A 24619-nucleotide genomic window follows, 5' to 3' on the forward strand; every position below is an offset into this window, starting at 1 on the left:
TTTTTACAGCTGTCACCTGAGCTCCGGAGATCAGCCCGCCCTGAAGTAAACAGCAATTGCCGCGGAATCAATCACTCGGTGCTCGCAGTTTAGTCTACGCTGCACTCCGGAGCTCAGGTGACGGCTCCGGAGTTCAGTGCAGGTAACTTAATCCAGGCCTGGCATTCCTGGGGATTCCTCCAGTAGCCAGTCCGACGCTGGCTGCGGCATTTCCGCACAAAATCCGCAACAAACCGCATGTGGACTTGGATGCGGATTTCGGTGCGGTATTTTCCCGCAGGTGCGGAAATTTTACTGAGCCTCCCGGAATTTTTCTTAAGAAAATTCCTTTTTCTAGTGCGCACGGTCCTTACTGTTAAAATTTGCATCTTGCTTTGTCTGATCGTGATGCTTGTATTACCTACTGTACATCCTGTGCAGTAAATTAATGGGTTTCTCTCTCTCTTTAGGCAGATCCCATTCATTTGACTCCATCTGGTCATTGAATATTAAGTCATGTTTAACATAACAATATAATAGCATGCAACTCTAACACATGCACATTATTGATGAACTAGAAGTGACCTGAGCCTTGGGGTTTTACACTTCCTGAGCTGGTAACCTTATTTTACCTCCTTCAGACCTCTGTGTCCCATAAGTTGTTCCCTCTCCAAAATGATTTTGTCTGTTCCTAAGACCTTATTTTGCGTTACACACAAGTTTCCTAATCTCTTGAGTGTCTTCAGAGCGTGGTGACTCGGTTCACCTCCTTTAATAACACCACATATCCGTTACGTTTTATTTCTGCGTTGAGTGAGTCTTGAAGTTTTGTTTTACAGCTCTATCAAACTCCTAGATAAGTGATTTCCAGGGCATTTCAGGCTTTGAGATGGTTTCCCACAACTGAAAATGAGCAAAACCTTGCACGCACCCTTCATGCGGGAGGGACAGCACTGTTTGTTTTCTCTCTTTCTTCAGGGATTCATTGAAGACCTATTTCTGCCAAAAAGAGAATGCTGCTTAATAAGCTCTACACATACACAATTAGATTAAACATTGCCTGGGCTAGGGTAGGCAGAGTTCACGTCTCCATGCGTGCGCTGCCTCCCAGCTCACTTATACTGTCACGGAGATACAGTACTGCAGTTCATCCCCCAGGAGGAGGGAATTCCTTCCTCAGCACGAGATGTGAACAGGTTGTAAGCCACAGGCACGTACACTGTCACTCAAAAGTAGGACACTGCTGTACTTTTTTCTTTATATATGAAATTCTTTACCTTGGAGTGCAGAGGGGGAAAAAAAATAGCTGCCTGCTATATAACATACATAAACCTGTGCAGCACGAAAGGCACTAAAGAATGCTTTCTTTAACAACAATCACTAAATTCTAAATTGTTTATACAGCTCTGGCAAAAATTAAGAGACCACTGAAATTGTCAGGTTTTTCTGTTTTTTTTTCTCTTCAATGGTATATTTTTGATTTAAAATATAAATTATTTTATTCTATAAACTGACATGTCTCCGAATTTCCAAGCAATACATTTTGTACCTATTTTCTGAAAATGAGAAATGATCAAAATAACAAAACAATGCATTGCTTTCAGACCTCAAATAATGCAAAGAAATAAAGTTCATAATCATTTAGGAACAACAATACTTATGATTTAACTCAGGAAGAGTTCAGAAATCAATATTTTGTGGAATAACCATGATTGTTAATCACAGCTTTCATGCGTCTTGGCACGCTTTCCACCAGTCTTTCACACTGCTTTTGGGTGACCTTATGCCACTCCTGGTGCAAACATTTAAGCAGTTTTTATTTGTTTGATGGCTTGTGACTTTCTATCTTCCTTTTGATTACATTCCAGAAGTTTTCAATGGGGTTCGGGTCTGGAGATTGGGCTGGCCATGACAGTTTTGATGTGGTGGTCTTTCAGCCACATATTGATTGACCTAGCTGTGTGGCTTGGCGCATTGTTCTGCTGGAAAAAACAGTCCTTAGAGTTGGGGAACATTCTCCTAGCAGAAGGAAACAACTGTTTTTACAGGATAACCTTGCATGCATCTTGATTCATACGTTCTTCGCAAAGTTTAACCTGCCCAATTCCAGTCTTGCTGAAGCATCCCCAGATCATCACCGATCCTCTGCCAAATTTTACAGTGGGTGCAAGACACGGTGGCTTGTACGCTTCTCCAGGTCTCCGTCTAACCATTAGACGAGCAGGTATTGGGCAAAGCTGAAAATTAGACCCATCAGAGAAGATTACTTTACTCTAGAAATCGGACAGATTAAACTTTGCAAAGAACGTATGAGTCAAGCCGCATACAAGGTTATCCTGGAAAAACAGTTGCTTCCTTCTGCTTGGGCAATGTTCCCCAACTCTGAGGACTGGTTTTTGCAGCAGGACAATGCGCCATGCCATACAGCTGGGTCAATCAATGTGTGGCTGAAAGACCACCACATCAAAACTGTCATGGCCAGGCCAATCTCCAGACCTGAAAACCTCTGGAATGTAATCAAGAGGAAGAAGGATAGTCACAAGCCATCAAACAAAGAAGAACTGCTTACATTTTTGCACCAGGAGTGGCATAAGGTCACCCAAAAGCAGTTAGGAAAGACTGGTGGAAAGCATGCCAAGACACATGAAAGCTGTGATTAACAATCATGGTTATTCCACAAAATATTGATTTCTGAACTCTTCCTGAGTTAAAACATTATTAGTATTGTTTGTAAATGATTATGAACTTGTTTTCTTTGCACGATTTGAGGTCTGAAAGCAATGCATTGTTTTGTTATTTTGACCATTTCTCCTTTTCAGAAAATAAATCCAAAATCTATTGTTTGGAAATTCGGAGACATGTTGTCAGTAGTTTATAGAATAAAAACAATTTTCCTTTTTACTCAGAAATATACCTATAAAGAGAAAAATCAGAAAAGAGACCACTGCAAAATTGTTAGTTTAATCTTTTTGCCAGCGCTGTTTTTTATTTTTTTAAATATACCTTTTATAAAATGTGTTCTCTTTTCAAATACCAATTTTCTACAATCTGTGTCTAATTCCAGTGGTTGGAAATAGAATCTGCTTTGTTCCCAACTCTATCCAAACTTAAAGGGTTTCTCCAGAAATAAAACAAAATAGCTAAATGACCAAATCGTCATAAATAAATTCCTAGGTACCTTTTTAAAGAGGACCAACCACCGGGATTTTGCAATATGAACCAAGTCCGTGCCATACTGGCATGAAGATGCTGAATCCAGGCATACATGTTGTAGAAAGAGATCCAATGCTTGGTTACAAAAAGATCTATAATCAAAGTTTCTGAAATGCACTGAACTTTGATGAGTCCAACGGGGCGAGCCTTTGTGAGTAGGGTCCTCGCTGTAAAGTCCTCCTCCAGCATCCTCTATGAAGTGTACCCTTTTTCTTTATTTGAATATCACACTGCCATTGCTGTTGGCGGCGGCTCGCATGCGCATTGAGACAGTAATCCTGTCTTCATTAAAATGGCGTTGGAGTCTGCGTGCGCGAACTGTGATCTTTGGCACCATTTTATTGAAGACACCAGTGAATACTATGAGACCCATCGGCTTGTGTACAGATGTAAGAAAAAACAAAAAGTGCACGTGCCGATGCCTCTCGTAGTATTCACTGCAGTGTCTTCAATAAAATGGTGCCAGAGATCGCTGTTCACGCATGCGCGGACTCCGGTGCCATTTTAATGAAGACAGAATTAGTGTATCAATGCACGACTAGCAACAGCAATGGCGCAATATTCAAATAAAGAAAAGGAGGCATGTCATGCAGGACACTGGAGGACTTTATAACGAGGACCCAATTCACAAAGGCCCCCCCATTGTACCCGTCAATCAAAGTGCAGTGCATTTCTGCAACCAAGCACTTTCTACAACAGTTATGCCTGGATTCAGCATCCTAGTGCCAGTATGGCATTGCCTTTACCTCATATAGCAAAATCCTGGTAGTTGGTCCTCTTTAAATTAGCAAATCACACTTTTATATTAGATAGGGAGGTGGTAAATATAGTACATTAAAATGGCTGTTGTCTTGTTACAACAGAAACCTGCCGGGAAATGGTAACCGGACAGGTGACTCTAAGCAAGTGCAGAAGAAAGCTCTGGAAGCTGTGACCTGAGACTAGTTTTACAATAAGTGGGATAGGCTATCTCCCAATTACAGTAGCAATTCAGAAAGACAGGGTGAGCGGCCTCTTCTTACTTCATCACCTCTATCTCCAGTAATAGATCTGAAAGACAGGGTAAACGGCAGTTTGACTATACAAATATATTGTATAATATATCTTATAAAGTGTCTTAGTGTGCTTCTTTCTCCTCTTTATAAGACACATCTTCCTCCCCAGCTTCTGAATTTATCATTCACTTTGTAAACCACCAAAATCACTCTTGGGCTACATGCGCACGCTGCTTCTTTTTCGTGTTCACAAAATGCAGCCAAAACTGCACCGTGTCAGAGAGAGCCTGGAAATGTCACAAAAAATGTAGGTGCTTTTTTGGTGCATTTTTGCTGCTTTTTTGGTGCGTTTTTGGCTGCAGTTTTGTCAACAATTGTTTCATGTATTTTTCAGTTCAAACAAGCCCATAAAGCTTGTTGAATTGGAAAAAAAAAATTAGAAATAAATAAATAATTTTAAAAAAACGGCGTGCGGTCCCCCCCAATTTTAATGCCAGCCAGATAAAGCCATACGGCTGAAGGCTGGTATTCTCAGGATGGGGAGCCCCACGTTATGGGGAGCCCCCCAGCCTAACAATATCAGTCAGCAGCCGCCCAGAATTGCCGCATACATTAGATGCGACAGATCTGGGACTGTACCCGGCTCTTCCCGATTTGCCCTGGTGCGTTGGCAAATCGGGGTAATAAGGAGTTATTGGCAGCCCATAGCTGCCACTAAATCCTAGATTAATCATGTCAGGCGTCTGAGACACCCTCCATGATTAATCTGTAAATTACAGTAAATAAACACACACACACCAGAAAAATCCTTTATTAGAAATAAAAAACACAAACACATTCCCTCATTACCAATTTATTAACCCCGACAAAGCCCTCCATGTCCGGCGTAATCCAGCATGCTCCAGCGTCGCATCCAGCAGTGCTGCATGGAGGTGACCGGAGCAGCAGACACCGCCGCTCCGGTCACCTCCATGCAGCTAATGAAGACAGCCGCGCGATCAGCTGAGCTGTCACCGAGGTTACCCGCGGCCACCGCCGAATCCAGCGGTGGCCGCGAGTAACCTCTGACAGCTCAGCTGATCGCGCTACAGCGTGGAGCCGGCGGCAGGAGCGTGGAGCCTGCAGCAGCAGCGTGGAGCCGCCGGCAGGAGCCTGGAGCCGGCGGCAGGAGCGTGGAGCCGGCCGGCGGCAGGAGCGTGGAGCCGGCCGGCGGCAGGAGCGTGGAGGCGGCAGGAGCGTGGAGCCCGGGACTTTCAGCGGCGGTGGCGGTGAGAGGGGTCCATCATCTCCCCTGTGCGGGGACCGCGGTACTTCGGGGAACACGGGGAGGACGGGACTATCAGCGGCGGCAGCAGCAAGAGGGAAAAATCAATGTTTTCAGCTGCCAATGTCCATCCCCCTCTCGCTGCCGCTGCTGATAGTCCCGTCCTCCACATCTTCTCCCCTGGGGACAGCGGTACTTCGGGGAACACGTGGAGGACGGGACGGGACTACTTGCCTGACCTCACTTCCTGACAAATCACCTGCGTTTTTGCTAGCAAAAACGCAGGTAAAAGGCAGGTAAAATGCACCACTTTTGATTAGCATGCATTTTTTCTTCGTTTTTGATGCCCTCATTGATTTCAATGGGTGACAAATGTTGACAAAAACGCAGGAAGAATGAACATGGTGCATTTTTTTTGTCACAAACTTTTGACAAAAAAAACGCTGACAAATAAACTGCAGTGTGCGCATGACAAATCTGACTTCTCATAGACTTTGCTGGGAAGTCAGATGTCAGAAAGTTCTGCTGACAAAACTGCAGCCAAAAAAAGCAGCAAAAAAGCAGCGTGCGCATGTAGCCTTATAAGGCTATGTGCCCACGGGGAAGTGTCCTGCGGCTATATCTGTATTTCTATATCTATATTTCGCAGGAGCTGCCAGAAATCCGCAGCACCACTTTGTCTGAGTTGTGCTGCGTTTTTGGTGTGGAGGTCCTGCGGATATGCTGCGGGCATTTTGCATTGAGGATACAATACCATGGTTTGGGCACTGCATCCTCGATGCAGAACAAGTGCTGGTGGGGCAAGTTCCCTAAGGTGTCAGATTACAACTGCCTGTTGAAGTCTATGAAGAGCTAATGGGAGAGGAAGATGGAGTAGAGTCAGTGCTGCTACTTTCTAAATATTAGTAAATATTTATATCACCCCCAGTACTGGATTCACAGTTAGGCCTAAGCCGCACGGCGAGAAAATTGGTGCGAGTGGAGTGCGATAAACATCACATTCCACTCGGACCAATATTAGCCTGTGTGCCAGCGCATATGAGCGATTTATTTTCTCAGCCCTAATCAGACCGAGAAAACAATCGCAGCATACTGCGACTGTAATGCGAGACTCTTTTTCTCTAGCACCCATTCAAGTGAATGGGGCGAGAGAAAAATCACACTGCACTCGCGGTACTCCGGTGTACCGTGCGTGCAGAGCGAGAATCGCAATAGCAGTCTATGGAGGAGAGGGGGAGATAAATCCCTCCCTTTCCCCCTCCACAGCGCTGGCCTGCCCCTCCTCAACGCTGGCCCGCTCGCACAGTCGGACCGCCGTCACAGGGATACTAGCAAAACACTTGGCTCCTGCTGTGATGCCAGCGCGAGCCGAGTGTCATGCGAGCATCGCAGTAGTGCCCCGTGTGGCCCCAGCATTATACTGCTTAGTGCAGTGTCCTCCATGCATTTGTTACATAGTCAGGACAACAGGAATCTCCTACATCGCTGGCTGTGTGTGGTGGATACCATAGCTGCTAATCTTTTCTCAATAGCTGAGACAACTGGAAATTAAAGAGTATGCAGAGGTGAAAGTTTGTCAAAATGTCTTCCACAAGTCCTGTAATGGACAGGAATGGAGTTATCCCTCATGTTCACACACCGCTGCTTATTCTGATTTCCTCCTTTCCTATATAATCCAATAGATCCTGAGTGTTCTCACTTTAGACTGCTCCACTACAGCATGTCCAAGGAAATCCGAACCTGAGAAACATTACGTTTAATATGGCTTTCAGGTGCTTATATAGACAACATGAACGAACATGTACAACACCAAGTTATATGTAAAGTTTGTGTAATTTTGGATTTGTACAACTCTATTGTGCATGGTGTGACTCAGCAAATGACCTTAGTTACTATAGGTCCCCTGAGGACACCGGTTTATGTCAGTTTGCTAATGGGCTCTGGTTGAAAGATGGATCTATGTGTAGGGGATGTGTTTGAAAAGAACAGCGTGATGAGCACAATATGTAAAATGAATCCTTGCAAGTAATGTGAATCTGCCCCATGTACATAATGTAGTAATGGCAGGAGACATATTGAATGTGCAGTACAATATGGATATAGAAATTATACATATCAAATGCAAAAGTGTTTACCTATAATTTACATTCTCTCTCATATTGTTGCTTTTTACACCTAGGGTCATCAAGCAGTCGTTACCCTAACCAAGTCACCCCTAAAAAGAGTGGCCCCAAGAATGGGCAACTGAAGGCTCGAGATGATGAGTGCTTTGGAGATGACCTAGAAGAAATTCCAGATACAGATTTTGATTTTGAAGGAAATCTGGCGCTCTTTGACAAAGCAGCAGTCTTTGAAGAGATAGAAACTCGTGAGAGAAAGGTTGGAGGCACTGGTGTTGGGTCTAAGACTCGTGGAACCCCAAATGAAAGACCCCCAACTTATAGACATGATGAAAATATACTTGAATCTGAGCCAATTGTATACAGAAGGATTATAGTACCACAACCAGGTGGTAAGGAATACTGCACAGGTAAGAAGCGCCTGATTCTCTGATTACAGATGTGTCATCTCTGATCCTGCCCTCGTTTTGGGCTATCTCCAATCCTAGTGGCTGCAGGTGATGCACTGCTGTCCCTCAGGATATCCCATACACGTCTAATAGATGCAGGTGGAATTCACATTTACTTCCAGAACAACATTACCACTATTCTCCATTCCGACAGGCAGCTGTCTCAATGACAGTAGAGGTACCTGTGAAACTTTACATTTGCAACTTTAGGAGTTCTGACTTCAGTAAAAACGTGTGAATAGTCATATAGTTTGCAAAATAGCTTTTAGACAAGATTTTATGGTGGTTAAAGAGAATACATTGTGATTGTATCCATCTATAAATAACTTGTAAGGCCACGTCTAGAATATGGGCTCCACATCTAAAAACAGTTCACAAAGCCAATGATGTAATCTTGTGGGTAACACTTCCTAACTTGCATCTTGTTTGGTAACCTAGCAATGGATATGCTAAAACCTACCTAAAGTATTCCTAAAATATCTGTTCAGATGGAGTATAAATAATTGTAGATTTACATAAGTACTATATCTGAGAGAAACAGTATTCTAAAATATTCAAGTAACTGCAAGAATCCACAATCACACTATATAAACTATATAAACAGTTTACAGTAAATGGACAATGAAGAAGTAAAGAAAATCCTCTTCAGTTTTGTTTCCTGCTGTCAGAGGTACATCAGAGGGAACCTGCACCTCCTGCATGAGACCTAACATTCTGTTTATCAGACAGATGAAGAATTTGGCTACTGCACAAACCATGGAGCCTTCTATCAATGTGCGCTATTGTATTTATGGCCATAGGTCATCTTTTTGCATTTTTTTTTTTATGCAGTATAATAAATATGTAGCCGTTGGGAAACGTTTCAGCTTATGGATATATTCACATGTAACATAGCTGGACACATTGGTGCTCGGTGCCGTGCACAATGACAGATGCACAGACTGCACTTTAGACAGCCTTCAAGCGGCAGGGTACAGTCACATAGTACTATTATGGCAGAATAGCTCTGTGATTATAGATGGTGGTAGAAAACTGGGATCTGGCACTGCTCACTATTCACACCCAGGCAATGTTATTATGCGACTTCATACGCTTGATAGCAGTAAGTTGGCTCTGGTTCTCACCATGGAAAAAGTCCACTTGGTATATAGAGAGCTAGTAAATGGGGCACTTGCCACTTAGGGGCACTGCCCTCATAGCCTATTTATACTGTTACTACCTCTTTATATGCTCTATTTTATAGGATGCATTGGAGCATTTGCCATTTTTGTTTTCTTAGCGGTTAGGAAGATAACACCTGTGAATCTACAGGAGGGTGGACAACACGGGCACTAATCTAGTGGTATTCATAAGGCCATTTGGTTTATTCACATGACCTTATAGTGGCCGTATTTTACAGTCCACGTTACAACAGCAACTCCCGGACTAACCGCTGGTCCTCTGATCCGATGTAACAGTGATACATGTGCCTGCGAGGATGTTAGTTCAGGTCAGGAGACCCGCAGTTGTTCTGGGAATTGTGAAAGTAAAAAAGTGTGAATAAGCCCGAATTCTGATTTCACATAAATGTTGTAAATCCATGTGATTGTTGCAGACAGAAGTAGGTTACTGGGCATTGTATGTATTACAAGTGACCCTTGCCCCTTCCCACAGTGTGAATGATTGCGTTGCATGTGTTGCGTGTTAAGAGTGCTACTCAATCAGTATCTGCCGAGCTTCACTACCAGCTGTAAAGTCTCATAGTAAAACTTTTCAAACAGCCCCCCATCCCTCCTCCTTTCAGGGCCTCTTTAATTACTTGGCTTCCTGAGCAGCCAAGCCTCCCCCCAGCTTCCTATCCACAGCATGCCCCATTGTGCCTGAGGTCCAGCTTGTTTAGAAGAACATATAGCGCTTTGCCAAGCTCCCCCCTAGATTTTATGTTTAACTTCACCTTCCAGCTTTCTCATCTCCCCGAGGAGCGCCTGCTCCTCTTTTTACCCCACTGTAAAGTTTATATTACATCCCTTATTACTTCTGCTGTGGTTTGACTAGAATTGCCTTGCGTGTGTGTGAGGCAGGAGGTGTTCCTTCTTCACTCGCACATATGTCATCCAGTAATTAAAAGTCTAAACATTAGCTTTAGATTCTCCCTGATTGCGTGACAGGACTTTCTCCCTCTCTGTCCTCGATTAGGTTGTGTGCGATGGTTCACCTTGGCATAAGTTAAGGAGTTAAATACATTGCCTGCCAGTTCCTGAAAGTTGCCTTCCTGTATAGTGTGAGCAATGCCAGCAGGATAGTGTTGTATGGCACGCAAAGTGTCAGGAATGCAGGCATCTGTTATTAGGTGTAATTACATCATGTTTATCTTGTTTGCAATAATTAATCATGATTACCCTTTCCAATACTGAACAACAATGCATGTCTCTGTATCCTCCATCTCTGGGATCTAATAGTTATGCAAAGTAAAAATCAGTTTCCATTAGTACTGATAAGTGTGGACACATGTAGCCACCGAAAACCACTGACTCACTTTCCAGCCAATTTTGCATGGTTTTGTAAATTGATACTATCCATGCAAGGACATATCGATCAGTTTGGAGAATACTAGAACTGCTTTTTTGTTTTGATTTTCAGCTGCGCAACGTTCACACATGGGATTAAATGATATATCTGTAAAGTTCCACTCACCACTCTTTTTTTTCTTTTGTAACATGCATGACTATATATTAGAAATGCCAGTCTATGTGCAGCCCAAAGTGTATCGATAGAGTGAAGCAAGTTCAGTTAAGTGTGACTTGAGACTGTCACATGGACAAATAAACACAGACTTATTGGATACATCCTTTTGTACGGCACCAAATTCAGGCTTATACCTAAAAACAGGCCATTAATTTGGTCATGGAAGCAAAGGACACTAATGTAGCTAGCTAGTTAGCTTATTGGGTTGTGGAAGCACAATACTTGGTAAGGCTGGTTTCAGACATCCGTGTTTCAGGTACGTGTGACATCCGTTTTTGACATGGATGGATGCCTCACGTACCCATCTTTTTCTATACTGTTACTCACACGGCCGTGTTTTCACACAGACCGTGTGACAAACCCCCCCCCCCTCCATGACCCCGCATTGTGCATAATGGTCCCTGGGTCATCCTCGTGACCAACCATAATCTCGCGCATGCGCAAACACAGCACCGGCTCGTGCTGACTGCACAGATGCGAGATTTGGCCAAGCAGTGTGCATGACTGCGGCCTCGTCACATCAGTCATGAAAGGAGGATGGCGAAGAAGGCCTGAAGGAGGGACAGGAGACGAAAATGAGCACGCCCATCTGAGCCCCACAGGTCATTAACATACCTAATTGTCAGATTTTATAAAGTTGAGTCAGGGCACAAGGTACACCGTCATAGAATGCAGCCCAGGACCTGCAGAAGGTGACACTTTTGGTTTCATAGTGAAAGAACTGGTGACAGGTTCCCTTTAAGTAGATTTTCTATATTCACCTGTATCCAGCGCTGCTGTCTTCGGCTCTGCTGCCTCCCACTTCTGACCCCCGCTAATTATATTCATTGATTATTAACTGCACTGAGGACTTGGAAGCCAGATCAGCGCTATGGACTTCAGTGCTGGGGATAGCATCGCCGGGGACAGTTGAGTACTAAGCACTGTGTGTGTTGAGGACCTCTAAGCCTGAGCATCGCAGGGACAGCATTCCGGAGGACAGCATCGCTGATGACAGGTGAGTATTCAGCAAGCAAGCATTGTGTGTGCAGTAACGTCCAGGAGGTCATCAGAGTTCACAATAAACTCTGATGAACCCGTGAAGTCACCGTCCTGACACCCGAGGGTGTCATCAGGATGTCATCAGTTCATTGAGAACTCCAATGACCACCTGGACGTCACTGCACACACACTGCTTGCTGAATACTCACCTGTCCCTGATGCTGTCCTTGGCGGGGCTGTCCCTGGCTTCCAGCTCCTCAGTGCAGTGAATAATCAATGAATATAATGAGCGGCGGTCAGAAGCAGGAGGCAGCAGAGCCGAAGAAAACAGCGCTGGATACAGTTGAATATGGAAAATCTTTTTATTTCAAAGACCCGTGTTTTCTCCGGTGCGTGTCATACGTTTGCAAACACAGATGTCAGACGTATGACATACGCGTGATGCATGTATGACCATAACCATGCGTGTGGCTTGTACTGGATTAAACACGGACATCTGAAACCGGCCTAAAACTAAAACTCACTTAAAGGTGTTTTTTTACATGGGCTGATCATTGGACTGTCGGCTAATTGTACCCTTTATTCTGGCTTAAATGTTGTCAACAGTACATCTCCCCATGTAAATGGGAAATCTTGATATTGTGAAGAACGGATGTGCGATCCTCTTAAAGGGACTCTGTCAGCACAGGATGACCTTTCAAACCAAGTACAGGCACTTAGTGCATCATGGCGGTTCTAATCATTTAAGTGCACCCTCCCACCCGCTTGTTTTCCATCTGTCTCCACCCTCCCTCTTCTTTTAGATTGACGACTCTGGCTTCATAGAGCCAGAGAAGGGAGGAGATAGATGGAAAACAAGCAGATGGGTAGATGGATATAAAAGAATAGCCGCCATGATGCACAAGCGCCTGTAGTCTGTATGAATAGTCTTCCTGTACTGACAGTCCCTTTTAAAAGGGGCAACATGGATCTGAGCCCAGCTACACGATTGCAGCCAAGTATATAGTTCTCTGAATCCACATAGGGAGAAAAGAAATGGTCCCCCTTGTGTCAGGACCTGACGAAGCGCCTAGATGTGCAAAACGGTCGCCGTCGTCTTGGCGTGCCCTGCATCTTAGATGTATCCCGCATCCCCCTCCTGTATGTGTTTTTTAATTTTTGGATGAAATAAGATTTCTACTAATGGTGAGTGCCACTTTTTTTTTTTCTCCCTCGGTGGATTTGGGCTTTTGTGCTGATTGCCAGGTGGAGCACCTCCCTGTATTTTAAATGCTGATATCACTGCAGCTCTCTGTGTCTGTCTGGAGACTATTAAGTGGAGCCAGGTCTGTGTTTGGAATTGGTGCCGGCCCTGCTTCTCCCTTTCGGATATATTTCTTTGAAACAATCTGACCGATGGCTACAGCGAAAGACTAGAGCGGTCTAGGTCTGCCCCTGGCAGTGTTATCCCAGCACTACTCCACATGATTCACAGGTCTCTTCCTATAGTGATTTATACTAGGCAATCACCTAGAGTCATGCAGCGAATGGCCATCTGGTGCATCCCTGAACTAGTCTAGTCGTTGGCTATGGTCCCCGTACGTTTCCTCTAACTTCTGTTCTCTGAAACGCTGGAACGTTTGATGACAACACTTGGCTGCCTGTGGTTTGGACCGCATGAACCAACTGACAGGTTCACTTTAATGATTTCTCATCCCCATGAGTTCTTTTTAATATGGCCTTTAAATGAGCTATTTGCTATATCCTTGATTGCTGGTCATTCTGTCAGGAAATGTGCCTTAATAGGGTTCGTTGTACTCTGGGACACTGTTTTCAGACCTATTCTAATGAGATTGACCATGATACACAACTGCAGCTGCACAAGGCATAAATGGGTTAAATCTAAAGGTATATCTGTGCTAGGGAACACACTAGATGAATGAGGCCTCCTATGAATGGGAGGGTATGTTGCGTGTGACTATTGAACAGCTGGGGAAAGCAGGTGCAGCTGGAGCAACCTGTCTGACAGCTCATTATCTTTTTTTTTTTTTTCTTCCAATTTACCTTGTCAAGGAAGTCAATATTTGGTCAGATTTTAGATGTCGTGCACATAAAGTGATATTGGGATTCAATATTCAAAGGTTCCAAACTATAGAGAAGGAATAAGTTAGCATATAGTTTAAGCAGTGTTGAAGGGGTCGGCCACTGTCTCTTCTTAGTGCATATTGCTACTCTCTGCCTAATCGTCCCTGTATTTAGTAGCATAAAGAGATCTCTAGAAAAAGTATTTCTAACGATCCTTTATGATATGCTAATGAGTGCAGAGACTAGTCGCAAGGGTGTTAGTTTCCCCCGACTAATCCGCCCTCTTAGGATTGTCCGCTGTCAACGCTTCAGACGCCGGTTTTGGGGTCAGTGCACATGATCAGAAGTCCCGATGACTTCCGGTCATGTGCACGAGACCTCTCTGAAGCCGGTAAGCGTACACCGGGCTTCATTGTGCGCATGACCGGATGTGGCAGGACTTCTGATCATGCGCATTGAGCCTAAAGCTGGCATCTGAAGCGGTGACAATGGACACAGGTACGCACATCACCACTGATGGACATTGAATAGCATGTTAGCACGCCTCTGTGGGCGTGCTAACATGCTAAGAGGGTGGACTAGTTAGGGGAAACTAACTTCCTTGCAACTAGTCACTGTGCTCATTAGCATATGAGAAAAGATCTTTAGAAATAATTTTTTTAAAGATCTCTTTATCTCTGCTAGTGTATAGAGGGACAGTTGGGCAGGGATTAGCAATATGCACCCAGGACTGCTCGTGGTTCTGGGTGCATATTGCACCTGACAGGTTCTCTTTAATCATCTGCTTTTGCTGGTATTTTCAGTCCAGTGAGCGGTTCTTTCAGTGACTGACGGCTCTCTGTATGCACACTACTACAAAGAAAGTTATTCAGTGATAGTACTGCCCATTGGAGCGAAAATCCCAAAAGCAGCACAGGGTTAAATTATAAAATCACAGGTTATACTGAATCTTTTCTCACAAAACGACATATCAATCTGCTCAGCTTCCCCTGCTCTGTAACATGCTGCCTGCAGATTGCACTGCATCTTCACCGTGACAGGTTCCCTTTAATTCCTAAGGTGTATTTAATGTCTCACACTATGTCTGCATTTTGGCGTTTTTAGTAGTAGTAGTAATAATAATAATTACATATATATTATAATTTTTGATTTATTTATTTTTAAATAACACTAATCGGTCATGTGATTTTTTTTTTATTTTTATTTTTATTTTTTAACCCTTCTAAAGGCCAGAATTTATTATTTCTCTGTAAAACTATAGACTTCAAAGATGTATGTATTTTTTCCCATATTATATAATCTGTATATAATTGCATGCTTTATTAATTTTAAGTCACAATGGATCTAGGGTTAGGTTCTCACTATGTGTGGGTTCAATAGCTTCACAAAATGTAGACTTTTTGTAGTGGCAGTGGTTGCTTTTTGGTGTGGGTTTTTTTTTTTTTTTCTGTTTTGTGCTACCTTTACAATCTTTTCCATTGGGGTAATTGCTAAAGAGTGCTGGTTCATAAGGGCACAGGACAGAAGGACAAGGTTTGGATCATGGCAGTTCCATGACCCTAACGTGAGAAGCAAATCTACTTGTGCCAGAAGTCGCCAGCTGCCTCTATCTGAGGTGAGAGGCTTGGCTGCTTGCCTTCGCCTTTGTGCCAATTCCTAATCACAGCTGCCAGCCTTTCGTGCAGTAGAACAACAGACTCTGCTCCCCATGTGACACGGGTGGCACCCATAGTCAAGTTAGTCTACAGTGTATTGCACGCAACTGTGAATTGTGTGAATAAACACAATGCCATATCTTTCCTTATCAGAATGCTGGAGAACTAGGCCCTTTGCCCCTTTAGTTTATATATACAGTACATCATTTAATTATTACAATCAGAAAAAGAGATAAGTAAGAGTTAATTTCCACAATCCAAAGTTATTTTTAAAACTGTTCATAAATGCATATTTAACATCTTAATTGAAATCGGTGGGAGTGATGTAGTAAAATATGGCAAGATCTTCTTAGAATTTCTTCTTAAACAACCTCTTGATAGGTGAAGACCTTATACATATTTTTAACTGGACTAAGGCTATGTGCCCACGTTGCGTTGTGTCCCTGCAGAAACTTCTGCAGCGATTTGAACAGCACATGTGTGCTTCAAATCGCTGCAGAAACACTGCGTACTGAAAAGCCGATTTTCATGCGCTCTGGTTATAGCCTCTCCCATAGACAGAGAGGGGGCTGCATCCAAAGCGCACGGAATAAGTGACATGTTGCTTTTTACAACGCAGCGATTTGGCAGCATGGATTATGCACAATCTTCATAGGTTGTGCAGGGGATGCAGGACGCATGCATTACGCTACAATGCAATATGCAGCGTAACTGCACGCAAATGCGCAACGTGGGCACATAGCCTAAGAACGTAAGCCAGTATTGTACAACCCCAATTCCAATAAGTTGGGATGCTGTGTAAAGAAAACTAGAATGCAATGAATTGGATATCTTCTCATTATATTTTATTCACTGCACAACACAGAACACAGATCAGAAGGTGAAAGTTAAGACATTTTTCGATTTGATTAAAAAAAAAAAATCAGAAATTGATGGCAGCACTGCATCTCAAAACAGTTGGTTATGGGGTAACAAAAGACTAGAAAAGTATGGTTGTAATAAAAACAGAGAATCAATTTTCAACTTGGACACACGACTGTATATAATAAGAGCATGTTAGAGAGGCAGAGTCTCTCTGACACAAAGATGGTCAGAAGTTCACCAATCTGTGAATTGCATCCAAGATTAGTGGATCAATTTTAGAAATTGTTCCTCAACATAAAATTGCAAAGACTTTGAATATTCCATCTACAGTACATAATATCAAAATATTTAAAGTTTCTGGCGATATCCAGTTTGCAAGGGATGTCTGACAGTCAATGTTCGTGATATACCGGCTCTTAGGCGACACTAAATGAAAATCGGTTGTGATTCGGCTGTGCAAATCACTGCATGGGCTCAAAAATACTTCCAGAAATCATTGTCTGCAAACAGTTTGCCTTTCAATCCAAAAATAGAAGTTAACGCTTTATCACTTTATCATGCAGAGAAGTAGTCAAATGTCAACACAATCCAGAATCCCTGCAGTTTTCTCTGGGTCAAAGATTATTTAAAATGGACTGAGGGAAATGGAAAACTCTTGTGGTCAAATGAATCGAAATTTTAAATTCTTTGTGGAAACCACCGATGCCATGTCCTGCGACTTGTGGAGAGGAACCATCCAGCTTATCACTGCACAGTTCAAAGGCCTGCATCTCTAATGGTATGGGGTTGTATTAGTGCCTACAGCATAGGCAGGTTACACATCATGCTCAGCATTGAATAGCACCTTTCTTTATAGACATTTTAGATCAGCATGTGCTGCAATCCAAACATTGCTTATTTCAGAGGAGTCCCTTCATGTTTTAGCAAGACCATTTTAAAGCAGCGCATAATGCATCCATCACAACAGCAGTGCTTTGATGAACTATCCATCTATAGTCCGGACCTTTCACTAATAGCAAAAAAATAAGCCCCGGACTGTTGTGCACCAAGGATCCTTCAACAGAGAAAAATGGGACAACCTTCCTCTCCAAAAACACAAACTGTTGGTCTCCTCATTTCCAGATGATTAGACTGTTGTAAAAAGAAGAGGGGATGCTGCACAATAGACATAACCCCGGTCCCAAGTTTTTTTTATATTTTTATTATACATGTACTACTGCCATCAATTTCTAAGTTAGTATAAATGATTTTTCCATTTCCCTTTTGAAAAAAAATATAACTTTCAACTTCTTGTGTTCTTTGTTTTGTTGTGAATAAAGTATGGCTGTAAGATTTCTAAATCATGGTTTTCTTGTTTAAATTTTACACATCGTGCAATCTTTTTTTTTTTTTTTTTTTCCCCTCTGTTGGGGGTTGTACATTTCTCTTGTATACTCTTTTGTCTAGGAGAAAAAACCCATGGGATTTGTTGGGGATTGCAGCTTATCAATTTGAGCTACAAAGAATAGGAAAATCTACCCTGAAATATTTCCTCCATACATGGATGCATCTGAATGGGCTTGTGTTGGTGAGAAGCCTATGGATTTCTGCAAGCCCTATTCACATGAGTTCATTGCACTTCATAAACTTTCCCCTACGTTTTTGCTTTCCTTTTATCTCAAACTCTTCTTTATTCTCCAGATTCAGGTTTGGTAGTACCCAGCATTTCATATGGATTGCACAAGAAGCTCTTAAGCGTGGCCGAGAAGCATGGCTTATCTGTTGAGAAACGTTTGGAAATGTCAGGAGTTTGTGCCAGTCAGATGGCACTAACACTTCTTGGTGGGCCAAACAGGTGAGTCAAAAAGAAAATTACTTTGCTTACGAATATGAGTTCTATAACAAGGCTAACTTTTCTGTTAACAGATCTGGCAAATGTGATTAGGGATATGGAAACTTAAAAAGTACAAAATAGTGCCATGTTTTTGTTTGTTTTTTTTTTTTAAAAAAAAAGTTAGCATAGCCAAAATGCTGGTAATTGGGTAAAAGAATAAAAAAAAAAGGTAATTAAGTCTAGACCGGAATATAGTTGTGGGATTTTTTTCCAAGGAGGTTCATAGTTAACGGGGCTGCCATGAGGCAGAGAGAGGCAAGAATCGCAAGTTGCAATGCTTGCCTCTCTGCCTGATGCCCACAAGTTGTGGGCCTCAGTAGATCAAGCCATCCCTCCATTGTCTCTTTTTTTTTTTTGTTTTTTTTTATAGGTGGTCTCTAGATCCAAGAGGTTTTTTTATTTCTTTGGGTTAAAATAGTAAGGGTCATTTCACACATGCAGCTTTTCGCCGGATTGGCGGATCCGGCACACTCCAGTACAGTGTGATACAGTACAATGGCAGCGCGGCAACTTCCGGGTCACATGCTCCGGTCACCTGACAGCATGTGACCAGAGCTTGTCGCGCTGCCATTGTACTGGTGCGCCAGATCCGGCGAAAAGCCAGATGTGTGAAAGGGCCCTAAAAAGTCATACTTTTCTGATTTCCCATTGATACAGCCTACTCCACCTACCTCTCATCCCTCTCCCTCCCCCCCCCAACCTCTCCAACACTTTCTGTCCCCTCTGGTCTCCGTTCGTTCCTCCTGCAGCAGTAATGATAACCTGACATGGATAGACAATCCCCAATGTTGGATTTTCTTGCATCAAGTACTTTACTCCTCGTATCATCGTATCATAAGGTTTTTATTTTACCCAACTTACAATTATGTTCTAAAGTCAGCATAAGGTAGAACTCTTGTCCAAACTTCAAAGGGGGGGGGGGGGGTTCAATATAGATGAACTAACTTATCTATATGCAGCATATACTGATTGGTCACAGGCATGAGGTGAAAGCAAGTTGCATAAAACCTTGAGTTTCTAATTGTATCATTATTAGAGCTGCCAAGCCAATGTCTAGTCTTAAAACTGGGAACCCGGCCACCAGGCGTGCAAGATAAGAGGAGGAATGAAGCCAGTTATACAACCAGGCCTCTATTTCCCACTGTTAAAGTGATACAAGTCTGTTAGGAATGTTCTTCTCACACGCGATGCAGATCTTCTGCCCTCCTCTCTTCCTGCTCTCACACCACACCAGTAATACCAGTTTCACGCAGGGTACTACAGTGCAAGCCAATTTAGCAAGGTCGTGCTAAGCAAGCCTTGCGTGTGTATAAACAAGCACAAATAAATTACTAGGTGTGGGTTGGTCTTCAAAGTGTGAATAAACCGGATATCATTACTTCTGCATGAAACACGCCGACATCTCCTGGGACTTAACATTCAGTGCCTGTTTATTGCCTTGTAACATAATCTGTAAATCATTTTACTAATAAAAAATATCATGTGCCGTGTAGATTGTGTAGTAATTTGTATAACTATATAGTAGTGTTATTGAGGCCGATAACATAAATTTGTTATCTCTTCTATTGTGCAAGCATATTTCTTCTGCATAGGGAAATTAGATTGTAAGCCTCACTGGAGAAGGGACTAATGCTGCCTTCTTGCCTTATTCATATGATTTGATGAATTACTGCTAAGTATTTGCTACCAATCTTCATAAAAATGAGCGCAGTGTTTAGATATGATTTTTAAATATTGTCATGGAACTATAATTGTAGTCACATTGGACACAAAGTGACAGCAAATGAAATTCAAAGACTTTTTTTTTTTTTTTTTATGTCATCAGGATATTATCAGATACTTTAGATTGAACCTATATCTGCACCTAAATAGATTTTATAAGCCTTTTTATGTAGTGTTACTTCTTATGGTCTTTACAAAGGGGCGCTGCTCGCAGGCCAAAAATGCACAGAAGCTAGACTTTCCCCCAGAGAATCTTGTAAGCAACACACCACATGGGAAAGCACATAAAAAGAAGTACTAAATAAAAAAAAAGCCCATATCTCTAAAACTATATGGCGGATTTAAAAAAAATGACAAACACAAAAGAACGATTTCTCAAAGGAGTAGTGGGAATAAACTAAGAACAAAAACTGGTAACTTTTAACCTAGTGACAAATCTTCTTAAATAAGAGTGGACAGCCCTAGATAGAGGATTTTGCTAAATTATAAGGTAGAAGTTAAATTTAAAGCTTGCTGTAAATTTGTAACTCAGTTTATGAGCAAGCTTTGCTGTATGCGCAAATACTGACTGCATACACTCCCGGTTCCGTACTTCCACCACGCTCTAACTCGCTCTTGCAGTCCGCACAAACGCGCGCACACACACATTATGCTCACCTCACCTTACCTTCCGTTCCATCGCCGGCCTCCTGGTTCTTGCAGTTCGCCACTGCAGGATGTGTATTGCAACGATTGAGGAACTTCCGCTGTCGTCTGCTAGTCAAAGGCAGTGCGCTGACCGATCAGAGGCAAGCGGCTCCTGCCTTTGACATGAGCGCGCTGGCAGCGGAAGTTCCTCCATCATCGCGATGGTTACCCGATACATATCCTGTACCGGCGAACTGCAAGAACTAGGAGGCCGACGATGGAACGGAAGGTAAAGTGAGAATAATGTGTGTGTTTGCATGTGAATGGAATGGCACAATAGGGGACCAGGATGGGACATTGAACAAGTTGTGGAACGAATTGTCTGAATTCCAATGATTTCCTATGGGAAATCTTGCTTTGCTAGACAAGTAACTTGGTTTACAAGCACACTCCCAGAACGGATTGTTCTCGTTAACAAAGGTTCCACTGTATTGTCAAAGTAGTCATAAGTGACCATAGTGCCTATTATGGCTGGCCCGCATCCTTCCTTGCACACGTTGTCTGTTAACTAGTTAAATCCCACTGTCAAACTCTGACAGCGAGATTTAATACGCACAGATGGGAAGCACGACTTCCCCTCTCCCAACGACTGCCCCGTGACATGACAACTAGGGGTCAAATGATGACCCCCTGTGTCTATCTTGACTATCTTCCTGTGAATGCCATCTGCGAGCCAGCATTCATAGGAAGTTATTATCTCTGCTGTTACGACGACGAACTGCAATAGTGGAGACTCTTGCAGGTCAGCTTCCCTGAGACTGTTCCTGACCGTTTTGTGCAGAAATTCTTTGGCTAAGCAAACCGATTGTTGCAGCAGCTGTCCGGCTGGCTAGCCTGGATCTTGGAGGGGTAGATGCTGGATGTTTAGGTCCTAAGCTGGTGTGGTTAATAAACTCACCAAATAATCAACATGTGTACAACGCCTTAGAAGGACGTTTCATTAAACTGATAGTGAGGAATTGAATTGCAAGTAATTGGTGTCAGTATGAGTGTATTACCATTTTTATTCCGTAATTGTTGTTTTTTTTTTTTTTGTATTTTTTTCTCTCTAGGCTTAATCCGAAAAATGTTCACCAACGACCTATTGTTGCCCTTCTGTGTGGACCGCACATCAAAGGGGCTCAGGGAATAAGCTGTGGTCGGCACTTGGCCAATCATGATGTAGATATCATACTATTTCTACCGAATTTTGTGAAGATGTTGGAACCGGTTACCAATGAGCTAAATCTGTTTTGTCGAACAGAGGGCAAGCAGGTTTCAAACGTTAAAGGTCAGTATTTGAAATGTATCATGAGATAGTCATACATATGCTTTTATAGACTGCAGATTTTTAATAGCTGATCACTGAACCCAATAGTAAATCCTCTCCAGTAAAGATTGTCAGCACAATGACTGCTCAAACCAAGCTCTTTAGCATCCTGCCTGTAAATCGGGTACCATTAACTATTTAACGTGACAGGTTCCCTTTAAATTGGTTGTCCGGTCTAAAATAAGTCTGCAGTCCTTTAATGTGGCTGCAGACTGATAAATCCTCCCAGCACGCACACTGGACGCTGCAAGGAGTCGCCAGTTCCTGAGCCGGGAACGGCTGTCGTGTGACCGCAATTGTGTGATATGCATGTTCTTGGACAGAACTCTACTAGTGGGCACAGCCTCTCGTAATACAAGTGCATTGCGCAAGGCCACACCTACTAGTTGGGAACACCTACTCCACATACTTGCATTGAGGCTGTGCCCTCTAGTCTGGTTCTGGCCATGAACATGCATATCGCACAATTGCATCACATGACTGTCGTTCCCGGCTCAGAAACCAGCAAATCCTGGCAGCCAGTGTGTGCGCTGGGAGATTTCCTAAGTCTGCAGTCACTCTTATCATATAACACAAGACAACCCCTTTTAGCATTCTGCCTGACTGCTGGTTTGCCCTTGCTCACTTCTGCTGAAGGTTGACCTTTTGCTTTGGGTCTAAGTCATTCACAAGACAGAGTAGGCAATGAAGTAGCCTGTAATTGTTTTTTGCTGAGGGCTGCTAAAAAAGGAAGAAATTTAAAATTAATTTTAGGGCAAAAAATCCTCCGAAAGTGGAACATCTGTAAAATTTTATTTTGTCAGGCTACATTCACACTTCTAATGTAAACCTCCTATATTCTGTCTTTCATGGACAGCACTTTGACCCACAGTTTCCTTGAGCCATACACAGATCCATTTTAAATTATGGATCCAAGAGGCTATCCTATATTCATTTCACAGATCAGACCATTTAATGTCTGTAAGGGATTTGGTAAACACAGATGAAAACAAACTTTTTGTATTTCAGCGTTCTACCCATGTTTCAACCAGATATTAGTGATCCCATTACTAAGACTCCATAGATTAATCCATTTAGATTAGTCCTCTTCTGCAGTTTATAAAAAGAAACGAGAAAAAAAGGTTTGCAACATAAGCGATATGGGTGACACGTGAGATTAAAAAAAGGGTCCGTTTTACATATATACAGTTGTATAAACGAAGCTCAAGATTAAAGAAGTCAGCTGAATTGGATGACATACAGTGACTTACCAAAGTTCCATGATGTCATAAAATGTGTATATATCACGTGTGTATAATTAGCTAGTCCCTTCAAATACGAGAAGCAGATTAGACACAACCTATATGTGCCTTAATGACATAATTGTGTAGGATTTGCAAAAAAAGCCATTTTATAGGTACACTGGTCAGAGCCAAAAGCAGAAGGTGCTAGTTATGTTAAGTGGAGCATCAGAAATCACAGTAATTCATATTGCATCACGCAGTGTAATACTGCCATCTTGTGGCTGTCTGAAAAATGCAAAACCATACCAAATCTTTTTCTTCATTTTATCTTTCTTGTACAATTAGGAACCCAACAAAGTTTACGTTTTTGAAATGTGATGTATTACTCTATGTATATATTGTATAATGTATTCTGACAAATATTACATATTTTTCCTATGTTACATTTCACTGTTATCTCTTTTTCAGATCTACCAAATTGTCCTGTAGACCTGGTTATTAATTGTCTGGACTGCCATGAAAATGCCTTCCTGCGAGACCAACCATGGTACAGAGCAGCTGTGGACTGGGCTAATCAGAACCGAGCCCCAGTGCTTGGCATTGACCCTCCGGTCGCTGACCCAGAGCAGGGTATCCATGCCAAGTGGTCACTACAGCTGGGTCTTCCATTAGCCCTTGGGGAGCAGGCTGGGAGAGTTTACTTGTGTGACATTGGCATTCCCCAAAAGGTTTTCAGAGAGGTTGGAATCACCTATCATTCACCTTTTGGCTGCAAGTTTGTCATTCCTCTTCATTCCATGTAGGCATAATACGAGCATCAAGTGTTTAATAAAGCCACACAACTATCAAAACTGTGCCTTAATATGGGCACTAGACTGCCATATCTGTCCCATTTCCACCACAGTGGTAAATTTCTGGCCACAATCACAGGTTGAGGAAACAAAATGTTTTTATTTCTTTTCGTATCCTCCATACCTGCCAAGTAAACAATGCAAGAAGTGTACTTCCTATAAAAAAAATGAATTATTTTATTTATTTTTTTTTTGCTTTTGTTCTGTTTTTGTTCTGTTTTTTTTTTTTTTTTTTTTTATTTAATACTGTTTTAAACAGTTTTTGGATTCACATTGCTTGTGCAAAACAATTCTGTTACTGTGTAGCATTACCAGCTGTTTATTGCCATGTTATCACTTGATTCATGTGGTATGTACCAAATGAAGCACTTGGTGTTCTCGGTATATATGGTGTGATTTGTTCTTAATTGTTGGAGGGCAATATAGCTGAGCTCACAATATCATTGATGATGAGAGGCACTATGTTCACATGTGAAAGATTTGCTACTTTTATTTCTACAAACAAAAATCTATCCATAAATCTGAATTAGATTAAAGACCTATAATGTTATGTCATTACGAAACATACTTGTTTTGACTAACAAGACAGTGGATTTTTTTTTATTTTATAGTGATTACATTGCTACACTGGCAGAAACCTGTCCTA

General features: G+C 42.4%; 1 protein-coding gene across 6 annotated transcripts in view; it reads left to right on the top strand.

Moving 5' to 3' along the window:
* EDC3 (enhancer of mRNA decapping 3) overlaps window positions 1–24157 on the top strand; it is a 49683-nt gene extending 25526 nt beyond the window's left edge. For all 6 annotated transcript variants that reach the window (XM_075345608.1, XM_075345612.1, XM_075345613.1 and 3 more), the window contains 4 exons: window positions 7631–7981; window positions 17989–18142; window positions 21643–21860; window positions 23591–24157. In XM_075345608.1, coding sequence (XP_075201723.1) covers window positions 7631–7981; window positions 17989–18142; window positions 21643–21860; window positions 23591–23925 — 1058 coding nt within the window. In that variant the 3' untranslated portion in view covers window positions 23926–24157. The remainder of the gene's footprint in view (window positions 1–7630; window positions 7982–17988; window positions 18143–21642; window positions 21861–23590) is intronic.
* The last annotated feature ends 462 nt before the right edge of the window (window positions 24158–24619 follow it).

Source organism: Anomaloglossus baeobatrachus, chromosome 4 (assembly GCF_048569485.1).
Source record: "Anomaloglossus baeobatrachus isolate aAnoBae1 chromosome 4, aAnoBae1.hap1, whole genome shotgun sequence".
Taxonomy (NCBI): domain Eukaryota; kingdom Metazoa; phylum Chordata; class Amphibia; order Anura; family Aromobatidae; genus Anomaloglossus; species Anomaloglossus baeobatrachus.